Consider the following 15,659-nt stretch of genomic DNA (forward strand, 5'->3'; position numbering starts at 1 on the left):
GAGATTTATCCCTAGAGCAAGTTCAAAATTATGCTAATTCAACAAGACAAAATATATAATTATTTTACTTATATACAAGTATATTTTCAAAAAACAAGTCTTGTTTTGAGGGTGTTTAGATAAAGATCATTCAAATTGATGAATTATAATAAATTAAATATTAATAAGTCAGATGTAATGTAATTTTAAGTTGAAATGACCTAAACATCCAAGTTTAAGTTCTAAGTTCTAAAAACTGTGGCGCTATCAAAATGTTGCTTAGTTTGAGGAACCCGACCAGCCCAACACAGCAACTTTGACTCAAACAATGGCGTAAGATTGGGGTGCGACCAAAATCAGTTTGAAAACCCTTCCCCCTTAACTCTAATGAGTGGTTTAATGCTCCGTGGCTTTTAAGATCAGTAACTATATACTTCATATTAACAGATGCTTCACAAGTAAACATTGAAGGGCTCGGTTCAGCAGGCCCTTGCCTAAGCATCGTTTTTACCCTTGCTGACATGCTGAGAGATCAGTAAAAGCATCTCTATTTTGTCAACGGTTATTCCATTGTCCTCGACGGTGGGAAGAACTTCTGGAAGTCTCTTAAGTGTAACCGATCCTGCGTGAAATGGGGACATTTGATCTCAGACTCACAGAACTTGCAGGCTGGTGGTTCCTTTCAAATCTGGAAACTCTCGGATCTCAGTGGCCCCGTTCAAAGAGCTAAAACGAGATTAGATAACTCATTAGTGAGGATCGTTCTGCTAATGAAGATGTCGTCCAGCAAAACCACAGCTGTTACCGTACACACTTAGCTCTCCATCATCTAGAGGGAATATTATTCCACTTGATTCCATCATTTTGATTACACTTGCAAGTTCAACGCTACCCAAAATCAACAATGGAAGACGGTAGACTTTGTATCAAAATAATGAATGCTGAATAGACACTCACAGCATTCTTGTGCATTATCTGTGTAATTGGAGAGAGGTAAATTACTTTTTTACTGGTTTTATGAAAAGCTAAATCTCATATTCTGGCATTTATGAGGTTATAATTGAAACGTGCTGTTTTTTGGAGACAAATTACTAGTTTAATGTTTACTTATGAGAGAGGTGATGGCAAGAGGTGAGCAAGATTACAGTATTCATCAAAATGAAAGCGATTATGAAATGGAAATTATACACATTTGCCAACTGGTACTTTAGAGGTGCCTTATCGGAAGCCAAAGTGTTCTGTTTAATCATGTTTATGTGATCATTTCACACGTAGACGTGTACTCACAGTGTGTGTAGCTTTGGCAAGAACTGAAATGCTGATCTTCCAACAAACTGAATGGGATTCTCGTAGAAATGACTGAACAGAGAAGAAAAAGGCATTTGTTTTTGTTAGAAATTTAATGGATCATTCTAAACGGGTGCCTGTTCCATTTTGACAAGGAATTATCTATATTCTTCAGGGAAGAATGTCTTTAAGCATTAATAAAGTACAAAGTGCCATATCCAGCTAAATTGATAAAGCTTAACATATGCTGAGACATAACAGAACTGTGTCTTGTACTATATTGTAACAGAGTTGATAATACATTTTTTTAAGGATTAAAAAAGAATTTAATGTTGACATTTGTATCAACTTTAACAAAAAAAATCTGTTGTTCTTGGTAACAGGGTTAAAAAAGATTTAAAAAAGTGGTAACAGGATTGAGATGTTAAAAAAAGTAGTAACAGAGTTGAGATGTAAACATAATTGGTAACAGGGATGAGATGTAAAAAGTAGTAGTAACAGAGTTGAGATGTAAAAAAAATTGGTAACAGGGCTGCTGTATGCGGGCCTCAAACCTGGTTCACTGGCATGGGATGGGGGCGCTCTAACATGGAGGCTAAAGACCGAAGTCTCTAGCGTTAGTCGCTAGAGCGCCTCTTGAGATCAGGGGAGTGAGGTTTTTACTCGCACAGCTTTTACTAGCTGGCCTCCTTTATATGTAGACAAAATAAAGATAATTTTGCTTTTATTTTATCTCTGTCCATTTTTATCTTTTTATGCCAACCCTGTTAACATCATAAATATTGCTTATTAAAAAAATGAGTACTATTCAACAGATAAAATGACATCCTTTGACATTTTTTTACAATAAGGTTTCATTTGTTAGCATTAGTTAATGTATTAACTAACATGAACTTACAATGAACAATACATTTTGTACAGTATTTATTAATCTTTGTTAATGTTAGTAAATAAAAATCCAGCTTTACATTGATTGTTCATGTTAATTCACAGTGCATTAACTTATGTTAACAAATACAACAATTGATTTTAACAATGTATTAGTAATTGTTGAAATGAACAAACTAAGATTAATAAATGCTGTAAGAAGTATTTTTAATTCTTAGTTCATGTTAACTAAAGTAGTTAACTGATGAAACCTTTTTTGTTTATTTATAAAAATCGATATATTTGCTAATACAGGTAGGAAAAAGCAATTCAATTCATTTAAAAATAAAGGTACTGTATCTTTGTTGAGTTATTTCCACATCTACACATTTTTAAACGTTAAAAACGGATACAAAAGGTACCCGTTTTGTAAAACGACCCAAATATTTGTCACATATTTCCTACTCCGTTGACTGAGATAAACAAACTTCTATAACATGTTCTGTCTGTTACACAGAGAGGCATGTTTAGTCAACAGAAAAAGGCTTTACAGTCGTTTCTGAGACGAGATACTCACATGGTCTGCAGAAGTGGGTTCCCCACAAACGCTCTCTCGGGAATGGCCTTAATGTTGTTGTTGTGGAAACCCCTGTGAGACGCATGGAGAGTGAGAATATGACCATCTGCACACTTAAACACAGTCTGCTATAGGATGAGGAAATCCAGTGGAGTGCTTTTGCTAACTACATCTGTTCCGTATAGGCTATAAATTGTAGAGTTGACGTGCTCTTCGGAGTGGCCACACATTCAACCACTGCAACAGCTTATAATTCATCATCATCTGCCGTCACTATGAATATAACACGCTAAAGTTAATTTATGGCACACATGTTGCCAGCAAATTGTAATCCGAAAATTCTAAACAGTCTAAAATAATTACACGTGTTAAATAAACAAGGTTAAAAGGTCTTTTTTGGGTGCCGAAAATTAATTCATCACCTTGGAGAATTGAGTCCAATTGCATCTTATCTTTTTATAAAGAGCAGAACTCTCCCATAAGCACACGTGCAAACCATTTGGTTGCGTCAATTCAAATCTGCCCATGTAAACATCCTTTGTATCTTACAGAAACACCTGTCGGGAGGCAGTCCCGCAGGCCAAAAACACTTTAGGATACTTGAGAAGGAAGGACTTAAGCGCTCATCTCTAAGCATCTGCTTTTTTGCAGGAAACTTGTGCTTGAGAACCACATTCTAGGGACTAACCGGGATTTATAAGGAGCACGAGGCCAGGCCGAGCGGTCCACTTTAAAGGAAGCATGCTGACACATGTATGCTGGGTAAGTTAGTCTCGGTTACTTACAGTTCCTGAAGCTTGGCCAGTGTGCGAATGGCCACGGGGAACTCTTGAAGGTCATTGAAGTTCAATTCCCTAGAGAAAGGAGACCAACCATAAGAGCAGAAGAACTCTGAGGAACACAAGCTAAGAGAAAATGATTTATGATTTAATAAGCAAAGCTACGTTCTTTTTTTAAAGTTGTGTCTTGCATAAGACCACCTTTGGAACAACAATTAGCTAGCTCGTCACATATTAGCCCAACTGTTTTGACGTTTTTATTTGATCTCTCATCCTACGTGTCTGTAGCATAAGCAAACACTTAAGAACTGTGGTTCCAATCAGTCAAAATCTTTCCCTGTGACCTTGCGGGTTTTCCGTGTTGGTTGTCCTTGGAGACCTAGACAGCTGTTCTAAGCTAATCTGACATGACGTGACCTCTCCTCTGCATACATTATTTTTGTTGTATGCGTTTCATTAGCCTTCTAGGAAACCAGCGGCAAAAAGCGCGCTTGAACCAAAACACGGGCGGTTGCTAAGGGCGAGTGGCCTTACACGCAGGTGCAAGAACAATGTGTTTATGGCCACAGTTTGCATGTTGTTTTCCTTGGATGTCAGCGCTCCTTTTCATCTCTGATTCTTTCAGTTTTTCAGAGAATAATTATTGGGAAAATCCTATAATTGAACAGGAGCTTTTTTTTCCCTTCACAAACCTTTTGCCCAGTAAAGGCGACTGGGCGGCATTAATAGGTGCCTTTTGGCCCTGTATCCCCTTGTGAAGGTCCAGGTCTTAGTCATATCGTCCGCTCCCCGCAGTTACAATACCTAATTCTGAATGTGTCTCTTCATACCCATAATTATACATCTTATCCCTTAGTGTTAAGTGTACGCTTTCAAAACAGTCCAAATGTTTATATATTTTAGTCTTTTTTTTTCTTTCTTTAAGGGGAAAAACGTTTCTGGCAGGTGGCCAGTGCGTTTGAAGTGAGCTTGGTGAATAGGGGTGGACCCGCGTTGGACGCCATCCAGAAAGGGCGAAACACTTGCTTAATTCCAGTGTGCGTGGGTGTACATGTGTTTGTCTATACTGTATGTGCGTGAGTGTGTCTGTGTTGCAAAACAGTCTTAAAAACGAACTGACCTTGGCCTATTTGAGGTGAATATAAGGAAATTATTGATATATGGCAAATTATCAATAGCCATTAGCAATGAAATTGCAAAAATAATACATTTTCAAATACGATCTGACCCACAGTTAGTCCCGCCCCAAACTCATGCCATTGGTTGAAACAATGTTGGCTGGTCAGGATGCTACAGATCCTGATTTCACCAAGTGCAACATGTTCCTGGATCAACATCTTTGTTGATCCTGGAACAACATTCCAATCAACCAATCAGATTTGAGGGACAAGTTTACAGTTTATGTCAAGTTTTGGCTTACAACCACGGTTAGGTGCTTCTACATCAATGTTATTTACCATAATTTCCCTCTAAATCTTTTGGGTAGGGGTAGGTTTAGGGGTAGGAATATGGTTAGGACTACATTTATGAATAGGAATGTTGTTCCAGAATCAACTAAATTGAACGAATTGACTCAGGAACGCATCTAACTCGGTAAAATCAGGACGTGCCAGGAGACTCAAACAAACAGCAATGTTTTGGTACCACAGTACCACTGCCTTTCAGGGGCATCGATCTACGAATGGCTTACTTGTAGATGACAAAAATAACATTGTATACTAAACAAGAGAATCAAAAGGATTGCATAACCAGTGCATGAGCAATTTAGATTTTTATGAATGTGTATCTTTTTTACACATATCTTTATTCATTAGCCCTCTCACTTCTAGTGAGGCATGTAAGTGTTTAAGTAATTTTCTTCAAACATTGCATGAAAATTCACTCCTATACGGCCTATAAAATGGGCTGCACATGGAGAGACTGGGAACACAGTGCTGTGGGCGAGCCGTGCCGCGTGGCTCTGCCATGTCTACATCCTGGTTTTGTTTAGAACATCCGTCAGTCTTGTTTGGAGACATTACTTTGATATGGCAGAGAAGAGGAATGCCTTTCATTTCCTGGGAAGACCTCATTGTTTAGAACGGGAGCTGTCAGTTACCTTGATTTACAATTCGTCAAACCACGCAGAAGTCTGTTTGAAAGCTAAATCATCAGGCATCATAACAAAACAACACAGCGGTGGCCACTAAGTCTGATGATTATGAATGCGCTTTCAGAGATAATTATAGTGATGGGGATTACAGCAGCATCAATAAAAAGATGCACATTATCCCACAAAAAGATGTCTGAGACCCTTTAAAGAAGCCTAATATGTTTCCCTCCGTTGTTTCAGGAAGCTCAGCACTTTCCAAACACACATGTGCAACTGAACGGAGACAGCTGGCATGATTTCTTACAGTGTGTCATGTTACATATAAGAATATTTTCCTCAGGAAGATTAGTTTCTTGCTTAGCCATCATTGTAGCGGTGATTACAATGTCATTCAGTATACAACATGACTACATATTATGGTTTCTGGGACTTTTTTGTTTTTACTACCATGACATTTTAATTGTAATGCATACAAGTTTTAATACTTGTGACATATATATCCACTGTATATATCTATCATGATCGAGAAACACTGCCCTACAGTATCATAACTGATTCTCCTATCACCCTGGCTTTTAATACAAATAACATTTTTATCATTTTTGTCATTTTCAAGTGCTTAAGTCTAGTGCAATAAATATTTTCTCCTTAAAATCAAATCTCCTTCCAAACGCCAAATTTATCAAGCCGCAGAATTTTCACGGGAGAGTTTCAGCACACGGTTCCTCTGTGATTGCTCTCAAATGAAGTGTTCAGTTCAGTCTGTGCAATTCTCAAGGCTGAAATCTTCTCGTAAAGAGGAAAACGTCATCTTTAGCACTTCAGCAGGCTGTTAAAAAGCAGGTGTGAACCTCTCGGTATCCTGGAGACCACCATGACTTTAGCATATGCGTAATCCTTTAAAGCCAAACTTTCATAAGCATGGTCTATGTAATGTCTTTCATACATTACATTACAAATATGTGTTGGCTTTGGTTCATAGGCCCCTTTCAACATTTCTCATGCATTTTAAAAGCATTTAGCATGTATTTATTGGGCCTATTTAACATTTGATTTCAATCTACCATGTTTGGTAATGTATAATAAGTTATATCGCATGAATCTGGCAGAGAATGTGTGCTATTGTCCAGGTGTGATTATGAAAATAGTAGCCAGTAGCCATAAAATGATTGTTTATTAATTTATCCATTCTCATATATTTGTATGGATTTTATTATGACTGTCAATTAAAACTTGATCCAGTGTAACATAATTTCAAACACCTCAAACGTGTCATGCTATTGCCTGAATAGTCCAATATAACTGCACGGGTGTAGTGATAGAACACATAAAAATCCACATTATGAAATAAATTATTTCCCATGACATCTCCCACTCAATTCAAATACCTTATTTACTGTATTACTGAATATATAAAGTTAAACGGGAGAGGGAAGCACACAAGAAAGCATTTTTCCTTTTTTTTCCGCCTGTAATACCAGCATGAGCCACTAGGGACATCAGCCTGATAACCACAAAGAGCCCCCTAAAAACCACTGTATTGTTTGCACACTGCTTACACGTATGAGTACTTTCACATGGAGCACTAAAGACATTATCCAACACCGAAGTCATTGTCAGGGAATCATTGCTGCTTCTATTACAGAAATTGAAAGTCTGCCATAAATTCTCAGATTTTAATAAGAGGTACGAGTGTTTCCTAAAAACAAGGTACTGCAATTAACATGTTCATATCTCAACAGCACAAGTATTGTGTAAAGAATGATATGTTTATAGTTCATGCAAAGCTGAACCACTGAACATACAGTAAATAGAGTCAGGTTAGTTTGCTAGTAATTTTGATTCATATTTATAGCCACAGCCTCTTCCATAATGATAACATGAGGATGCCAAAATCAAATAACAGATCAGGGTCTGTTTGCATTAAAAACAGGAAATGCTTTCATGTTTTTAATCTTTCATGAAGGGATGATCTTACTTACAGAGTCTCGAGGCTGTGCAGTCCCTCAAAGCAGTTCTGCCCGAGGGTCTGGATCATGTTGTTATGAAGATGCCTAAACGTGAAAACATTCATTAGCATTATAGTAAACATCAAAACAAACCTCAGGAATGACACCTGTTAGGCTGTGCACATTGCTTCAAATAAATGTGAACGTGGTGGATGATATATAAACATAAACCACACTATCATTTCACTGCTTTGTAAATGAAAGGATTTTCGGATAAAATGAAAGGAGTTTAGGATTATTGCGGTGTCCTATCAAACCAAGGCATGTGTTCAAACTTCCTCTGATTTCCTGGTTTCCATTCCTCACACCGATACATGCACAATGGTTAGTGTGACGTATACTCAGAATCAAGGGCATTTCTATGCCATGTTAACATTGTAGAGATTGGATATGTTGGGGTAAGATACTAAGCATGCTGATGCAGGAATACATCCAACTAGTTTAAAACATCTTGTGTGGAAGTAGATACGTACAGGACAACCAGGTTGGAGAGGTTCCTGAAGGCATAGTCAGGGATGTGGGTGATGCGGTTTAGGGCAAGGGTCATAGCCTGGAGTGAGGAGAGGTCATTGAGGGCGCTTATTGGGATCTCTGTCAGGGCATTGTCATCAAGCCACAAGTGCCTCAGTGACCGCATACCCAAGAGGGTCCTTGCTGGCACCTCCATAATCAGATTGGCATCCAGACGCCTGTTTTTATTTGAATGAACACAAGCAGATGTTTATTCCTGTACAAAGGTTATGGAGGGTGCAGAAATGATAATGCAGTCAGTCATGTTTAACAGTCACTAGTTGGTTAAACCTTCACCTCAACAGCAGACTTTAGTTAATATGAGCAAATACTATTGGCAAGAATGAAGAGATGAAAGCCAGGGCTTTAAGGGACTGGTGGTATATACCTTTCCCTACAGATGAATCAGTGAAGGAAGTTTCTGAACCTGTGTAAGCAGGACACTATACGCAACCCACCTTCCATAAAAATATACTTAAGGCAAGATTTACTAAACAGGGCAAATTAGCGCAAATTAAACAAATTAAAGAACACAGAACAGCTCTGTTTAAAGAACAGAGTCAGATCATTTCCATAATGACCAATGCAATCTACAAAGAGCAGCGTAAATTAGCATCTGGTTTAAGACATGCTTTTTTTTGGCGGTAAATGATGCCGCAAATACCAGTAAATTGACGAGCGCCAACCTTAGTAAATCACCGTGATTCTTCTAAATACTCTCTTCCCATAAATTTTGCGTTTGAAAGGGAAACTCCTACAAAATCATATCCAATGAGGTCAGCTGCATAGTAACACTTTACACGCCTTTTCAGTGCTAAATTTTCACTGCGTGTCTTAAGTAAATCCTGACAGTAAATTTTTTAACGCCAAAAAGAGGGTTTGCGCTGGCGTAAGCTGCAAGTAAATCTGGCCCATAGTAGAGTCTTCCACTAACTTTAGACTTTTTTGATAATGAGGCCTGACCTGGCATGAGTCCAGCACAGTATTTGTGACCCAGTCAGCGGTAACACTCCTTGTCAGTGCAGTGTCCTGTCATGGAATCTACCTCTTTCATTTCATTCATTAAACTGCCAAGCCTTGCAGAGGTATATCAAAACAGATGAACAAAGGAGCCATAAATTGTGGCTAAATAGAAAGAGATACCATGCTGTGGTCTGCGGTCACAACATTTCTGCTTTGACAATATCATAATTAAAGGATAATTTTGTTGCCTTTTTGTTTCAATCTTTTGTTATTCTGGTGTAAGGATTGGCACCACTACCTAAGCACTTTAGTCCCCTCCCCCCTCCCCCCTTTAGTAGCTCCAGCATGGACTTGTTTAATGAGAGTTTTGGCACGATTGCTGCTCTAAACGTTTGATAAAGAAGCATCAGGAGCCCACAGGTGGAGTGCTCTGCTTTGTGGATTTTCACATTTTTTAATTTAAAGCTTTTGAAGAAAGAAAGGGTGCTAAATCACAGCAAGTGTGTTTCAGAGGATACAAAGAAAAGTTGTGCAATCACAAACCAGGCGTACAAAGGCTGCCGAGGCAAAGATTCCACTCTCGATCCAACCACATGAAGGCATTTTGTAAATTGGCCATTCCTCTTTCATTTCGCTTGCGCTCATATGGTGTAATAAAGCACCGATTGATAATTTGATGGCTTTGTGGCATGGTGAGCTGATTTGGTTAAAGCCACCAAGCGATTGTTGCTCCATTCTGACTGGAAGGCTTTAAGTCGCTATTGAATTAACAGTTTTTCTCTCTGATTTTTGGAAATAAAACAAAGAAACTGAGCTAAAGACAAAAGCTGTGAAAAAAATCAGAGGTTGCTGGAGATAATTGAAAGTGCAGACGTTTGGATTCTCTCACAAATCGAATAACTGAGTAAAACACCCCCCATTTCTGTTGTTCACAAACCTTGACATCTCCACAACCAAGATGAATGTCCTCCCTGTGTCAACAAGTTAAGCCTTTGATCTAATGAATGTTGCCCCCTGGATTCATTGGATGGGGGGGGGGGGGGGGGTTGAACCTCAGCAATCAGCGAATCGTGATGTATGATAGCAGCAGAGCACGTGGAGTTGGCCGCAAGCACTTCCTCTGCATTTTTCCCCATGACCTTTCACACACATTCATTTGAACTGGCCTCTCCTCACCTCCCCTCTGGCCTCTTCAACCCTCGAGTCCTTCAGCTCAAGGTAATGCACAATGAGCATCAATAGTAGAGGAACTTGAACCCAAAGTACAATGCTATTTGGCTTGAAGAACTCCCCATATTCTCAGACTATGTTCTCCATGCTGTGCAAACCTGCTAGGTAGCAGTGATTCAAACTAAACACCAATATCTTGCTGATGACATCTCAATCATCTGGCTTGATAGGTTTAAGACTTGAAATTACATGTGTAAACATTCCTTTAGTCATCTATTTTGTGTGGAATCTCATTGGTAACCAACATGTGATCAAGAGGTGTTGTATTGCCTCTGATTTAAGGAAGGTAAGTTTTATTGTTGCTCAGCCTTGACTGCACCTTTATCAGATCTTTCTTTCATAGACTAAATCCTGGAAGGATGGTCTTGACATCAAAGGATGCTCTGTGCTGAGTGTAGCAAGCATAGACTCTAGTAAAGAAACAAAGATGAGTTTCATCACCAATCCTCTCTCCTGCCCCAACTCATCTTCCCTCTGTCTACATCGGGCGCCAGTGGACTTCAAACCTTATAGCCCCCCCAGTGGTTAACCGATCCCCATCTTATCATTACCCTAAATTACATGTTTGTTGAGAACTAAATGCCTTTCTACTCTTGTGGGAACTCAGGATAGAGCACCTAGCTGAATCACTGCATATTCTTTGTTATGGGGGATTGAAAGTGAGCGTAAGTTGGCTGGATGAATGCCAGAGCTCTGTCTCACTACAGGGAGGGCCTGGACACAGTCTATGCACGTCTGGAGCCTCTTCTGGAACCAGGCACGTCTTCCATGCGGAAAAAAACTCTGTTGGTGGCAAAGGAATTAAATTTGTACGCCATGACTCTAATGAAAACATCCTTGCAAAGGTAGAAGGAAATGAGCGCATGGATATTTACATGGAATTATTCATTTGGAAAAAGTGGGTGTGCGGCTCCGCACCGGGTTGCTGACTGGCATCAGGAACCTGGAATAATTGAAAGGAGTCGTGGGGTGGATGTGAGTCGAGCAGATGGACAAGGCCAGACAAAATCCCAGACAATATTTAGATTCTGACCTTTTCATGGGGAACCAGTTAGGAATAGGGGGCGTGATTCCGATTAGGAGGAACACTTTGGACCTAAGGGAAGAGTAACTGATGGAAAATTGGGCTCTTCACAGCTCATTGAATCTCCCAGCGCTCACTCAGGAGCCAGTGTGCAGTGTCTGGTGGTTTCCTCATGGGTTCCAGATGCGCCAACAGCCCTGTAAAGGTCCCTCTTTTTCACCGTTCTGATATTAAATGTGACGTAGTCAAAAAAACTTCCTCAAAAACACTGACCTCTGGAATATCATATTTGTCTCTGTTGCGAATTAGCATTAAGGTAATAGCTCTTATAGAGAAAGTATAAACCCAGATACACTGAATTCATTTTCAAATTGTATTAATTTAAAATCCAGAATCATACAGACCACACAATAACTACTATGACTTTTGTTACTCTTTCTCTGGTCATTATTTGTTCTTCCTTTGCGAAGAACTGTACGGCATTGTTTGCAAATGAAAATCCAAAATAGAAGTAAATCTATTACCAAAAATCTACGCGTCTCACTATTACACTGCCAAAGAACACCTGTTTTGCCACTTCCATGTGTGTCCTAAATTGCAAACTTGATCCTCCCTGGTGGGGAGTTCTTTAATGAAGGGCCTAATGGTCCTAATAGGCATAAATAACTGGGCTTTCCTGCATCAGCTCTATTAGAGAGAAATGCCAAGAGTTACTTCATTGCAGTATAGACCAAATAACCTTACTGCTAGAGACTTTATCTGATAGAGGGGTGCTAAATCATTCATTTTGTTACTCGTGCTGTGCTTATGATGTAATATTTGATACAATTTGATATTCATCATGTTTTCTGGACGAACAACTCCACTTCCACTTAGACTTCTTCTGTTCTATGATGGGGAGCATCTTCTAAGCAGAATAACATTTCACATGAGTCCAATCTTTGAATCAATTGAATCTGTTTTATTCCAGCTGTTAAGCATGAAGCTGTGGTCACAACCAGGAGGTCTACACTTGGCATGTGAACCTATTCAATGTTGCTTTAATATACACCATTGTTCCATGTAAATCTCTTACAGCCCAAGTTTGCTTTTGATCACTTGAAGTATGTAGTACTTACAGAGACAGCAAATTGGGTAATTCCCATGGGTCTTCACTGGGCAATCTCTCTAACTGGTTATTCTGCAACATCCTGCAAAGATACCATAAATAAAAATTAGACAGGTAATTCATTCTGCTCAGGTGAATATTAAATCATAGTAAATATTTTAAAACGCTAAATGTGATTTTAATACATTTAAAAATGAAATCTAGTATTATCTAAATGGCATTCGGTTGCCTTCTAATTTGTATTAAGGAAACATACAAAAGTCACTGCTAGTTCCATATGTGTAATTTGCTGGGTGGTGTATTTTAAATGTTAACGCTTGTCAAAAAACAGACTCTAGAGACATTTTCGAAATTGAGAATGACAATATGGCTCCTGGGCACAAGAGTTTTCCATCTTACTGCTGATGAGGTTACCTGTCACTCACGTCAATCAGTCAAGAGATGTGATTTCAGGTACTGTGTGGTGCACTTTTCAGTGGACAAAACCAGAACATGTGAGGGGCAGAGAGACTGAACAAGACAAAACAGAACAAGGGGGAGAAACTGCCTGGGTGGGCCACTGAGGTCATGCTCACAGGACTTGTCGAATAAAAGAACGAAAGAAACAGGAAGTGGAAGAACAATGATACCAAGCTCTTTGAACAAAGCAAATTATTCCAAAGTGAGAGCATGAGGCCACAGACGTTGAGCTTTAATTACAAGGCAGACAGCTTTATCATGTCCAATCAAATGAAACTCCTGACATTTGACCACACAGCCAGTGTTTGAAGGAATAAATACTCCTTTGTGGGCAGGATGTCCTTATCAAGGAGATCATGGTGCCACCATAGCCATTGTGAATCTAGACTTAAAATGTCCAGCAGTCTTGATATGACATTGTGAACAAGCCTCTATTATTTAGTCATTCAAATGCCACAAACTGTGTATTCATCCCCCCTGCACTTTCAGTTTTGTGTGGCATTGTCATATTTTCACCAATTGTTCTTGATGTGACTCTCGCCATGTTTTTCTTGTAGTTTTGGTTAATATGTTTTAAAATTCTGACTAGCTCATTGAAAGCTGAACATTAGTTCAAAAACATCAGGTCAGGTACTCGTGCCTCAGACAAGTTAGGTTGTTGAATAGGATAGTACGAAGTACAATAGAGCACAGAAAGCAAACAGAGAAAGATTTGTAACTATTGTAATACCCAACCCAATCCCTTTTTGTCTACACTGACCACAGAAAGAAGATACCTGACAATGACAGACATTATCTTGTTTTCGAAAACGGGGGAAAGGGCATTAAAATATTAAACTGAACTAATGTTCTCATTAACTTACTAAAATGTAACTCTAGTATTGGTTAAAGAAAAAGTTTTTTTAATAAGGTACAATTACTGAAAAGGTATTGGCACACAAAGTTTTTATTCCACTTTATGGGGTAATGAAAGGATTTGATGTGGCAGGGCAATTTTCTTGAGATGTGCAATCTAAAAAGTAGAAAAATGTGTTGAATTGTTAAATGACAATACAGGGCAAATTTACTGTACTGAAGCTTCCAGGACAGCACGGAAAGGTGCATGGAATCCTGTGTGGAAATTTTGAGATGTATGTTGGCGTGAATGTATTTCATGCCTGGCCTTTGTCTGTCCTTTTCTACTCCATCAACTGGTTTTAAGTCGGTCGATAAAATTACAATCTATCAATAAAACATCAACAAACACCCAGACATAAGGAACAGCTAACTGACCATTCACCACTGAGCAAAACCTGAATCATCACCTGTCAGTGGTTCTGTTTCTAATTTTGCAGTGAATGACACTGCTATAAGTCTTTTTCAGAATGAATCACCCTGAATGTTATTTTCCATAGAAGCATTAACTGAAACAAAAACGCTCTCACTCTTTCTGTCTTTCGTTACTCACAGGACTTTGAGGTTGTAGAGTCCTTGGAGCACGGGGCCAGGGATGTGTCTAAGGTGGTTGCCCGAGAGTCTCCTGTGGAAGGACAAAAGAAGTGCTTTGGTTCATTTGCAGTCCAACACATTGATGACTTTAACAGAGAGATGAGAATCTGGTGAATTCATAAAGGCGAGGGTGCATGTGTGTGCGTTCAGGAGCCCACGGTGAAAACAAAAGTGAGAGATCTCCTTGGACACATGAACCACAGCAGCTGTGGTTCAGATCTCGCTGGCCGCTGGTCTTTACCACTCACGTACAGAAATCTCTCTTTTGTATGGTCTCTAAAGTACGTCAACGCATTTTGAAAGGAACCAAGAAATGAATGCGCTCTAAACTCCTTTTGCCTCTTGTGGCAACAAACACGTCATAGTACGGCTGAATTTATATGCAATGGCCAAAGATAAAATGGATAGAATTGCTATTGAGGTGGAAAATCCACTCTATGGTACATTGTTGGACCTCGTTATTGTTTGAGGGGTCTCACACTACAGTCAGGGTGCAAATTATGGAAGTTTGTTGTAAACCAAAATACACAAAACAGTCTTTTCAAACAAGAATATAATGTAGACAGAGATCATAAGGTCACATGATGCTAAACAGCCAATCTTCACCCTTTCATGCATGAAAGTCGTGACAACCTTAGTCAGGATTTGTTTTTAATGCTCTTAGGGCATGAAAAACAAGATTTTAACTTTTCTTTTTTTACACATATTTTTCAAAGAGATTTTCAGATGGCCACTTGAGTTTTTATTTTTAACTGAGGAGATAAAGTTTTAAACATAATACAGCAATACCACAGTAATACTGTGTGTGTATTTAACAAACCAATGAATAAAATGATTTAAAATCCTGTGAAAACTATAAAATATATACAAAAAAAAATTACAGATTCAATTATTGCAAACGCAATTGAGTTTTATCCCAGTCATAACTTCATACAAGTTGGATGTCACATTTGTACCGTAGCTCTCCTCTCTGAGAAAACCTCAGACTCTATTGATGTTTTCAGACTGTGGAAAAAGTAGTGATCAGGTGTCTTCAATCTCATCTGAAATGAGCAGTGTTGTGTTGGGCGTAACGGATTGCAAGTAACATGCATAACCTAATCAGATTACTTTTTGATGTAACTGCAAATAACATGCTAATAACATAAATGCTAAATACATTAATTTACAGCCAAAAAAGTCACTGCAGATGAGGTATTTTCAAGAACAACAGTCAGGTAATAATATGAATTGTAGCTGAAATGTAGTTGCATGATGTCCAACTTAGTGGACAGGTGATTAATCAGA

General features: G+C 38.8%; 1 protein-coding gene across 1 annotated transcript in view; it reads right to left on the reverse strand.

The window, feature by feature from the left end:
- The window catches only part of lgr6 (leucine-rich repeat containing G protein-coupled receptor 6), an 84,696-nt gene that overhangs the window by 11,985 nt on the left and 57,052 nt on the right, over window positions 1-15,659 (reverse strand). Inside the window, exons 3-10 of the mRNA XM_081387327.1 lie at window positions 14,332-14,403; window positions 12,436-12,507; window positions 8,064-8,279; window positions 7,564-7,635; window positions 3,496-3,564; window positions 2,711-2,782; window positions 1,267-1,338; window positions 637-705 (exon numbers count right to left, since the gene is read on the reverse strand). Coding sequence (XP_081243453.1) covers window positions 637-705; window positions 1,267-1,338; window positions 2,711-2,782; window positions 3,496-3,564; window positions 7,564-7,635; window positions 8,064-8,279; window positions 12,436-12,507; window positions 14,332-14,403 — 714 coding nt within the window. The remainder of the gene's footprint in view (window positions 1-636; window positions 706-1,266; window positions 1,339-2,710; window positions 2,783-3,495; window positions 3,565-7,563; window positions 7,636-8,063; window positions 8,280-12,435; window positions 12,508-14,331; window positions 14,404-15,659) is intronic.

The sequence above is a fragment of the Scardinius erythrophthalmus genome (genome assembly GCF_964197995.2).
Source record: "Scardinius erythrophthalmus genome assembly, chromosome: 15".
NCBI lineage: Eukaryota > Metazoa > Chordata > Actinopteri > Cypriniformes > Leuciscidae > Scardinius > Scardinius erythrophthalmus.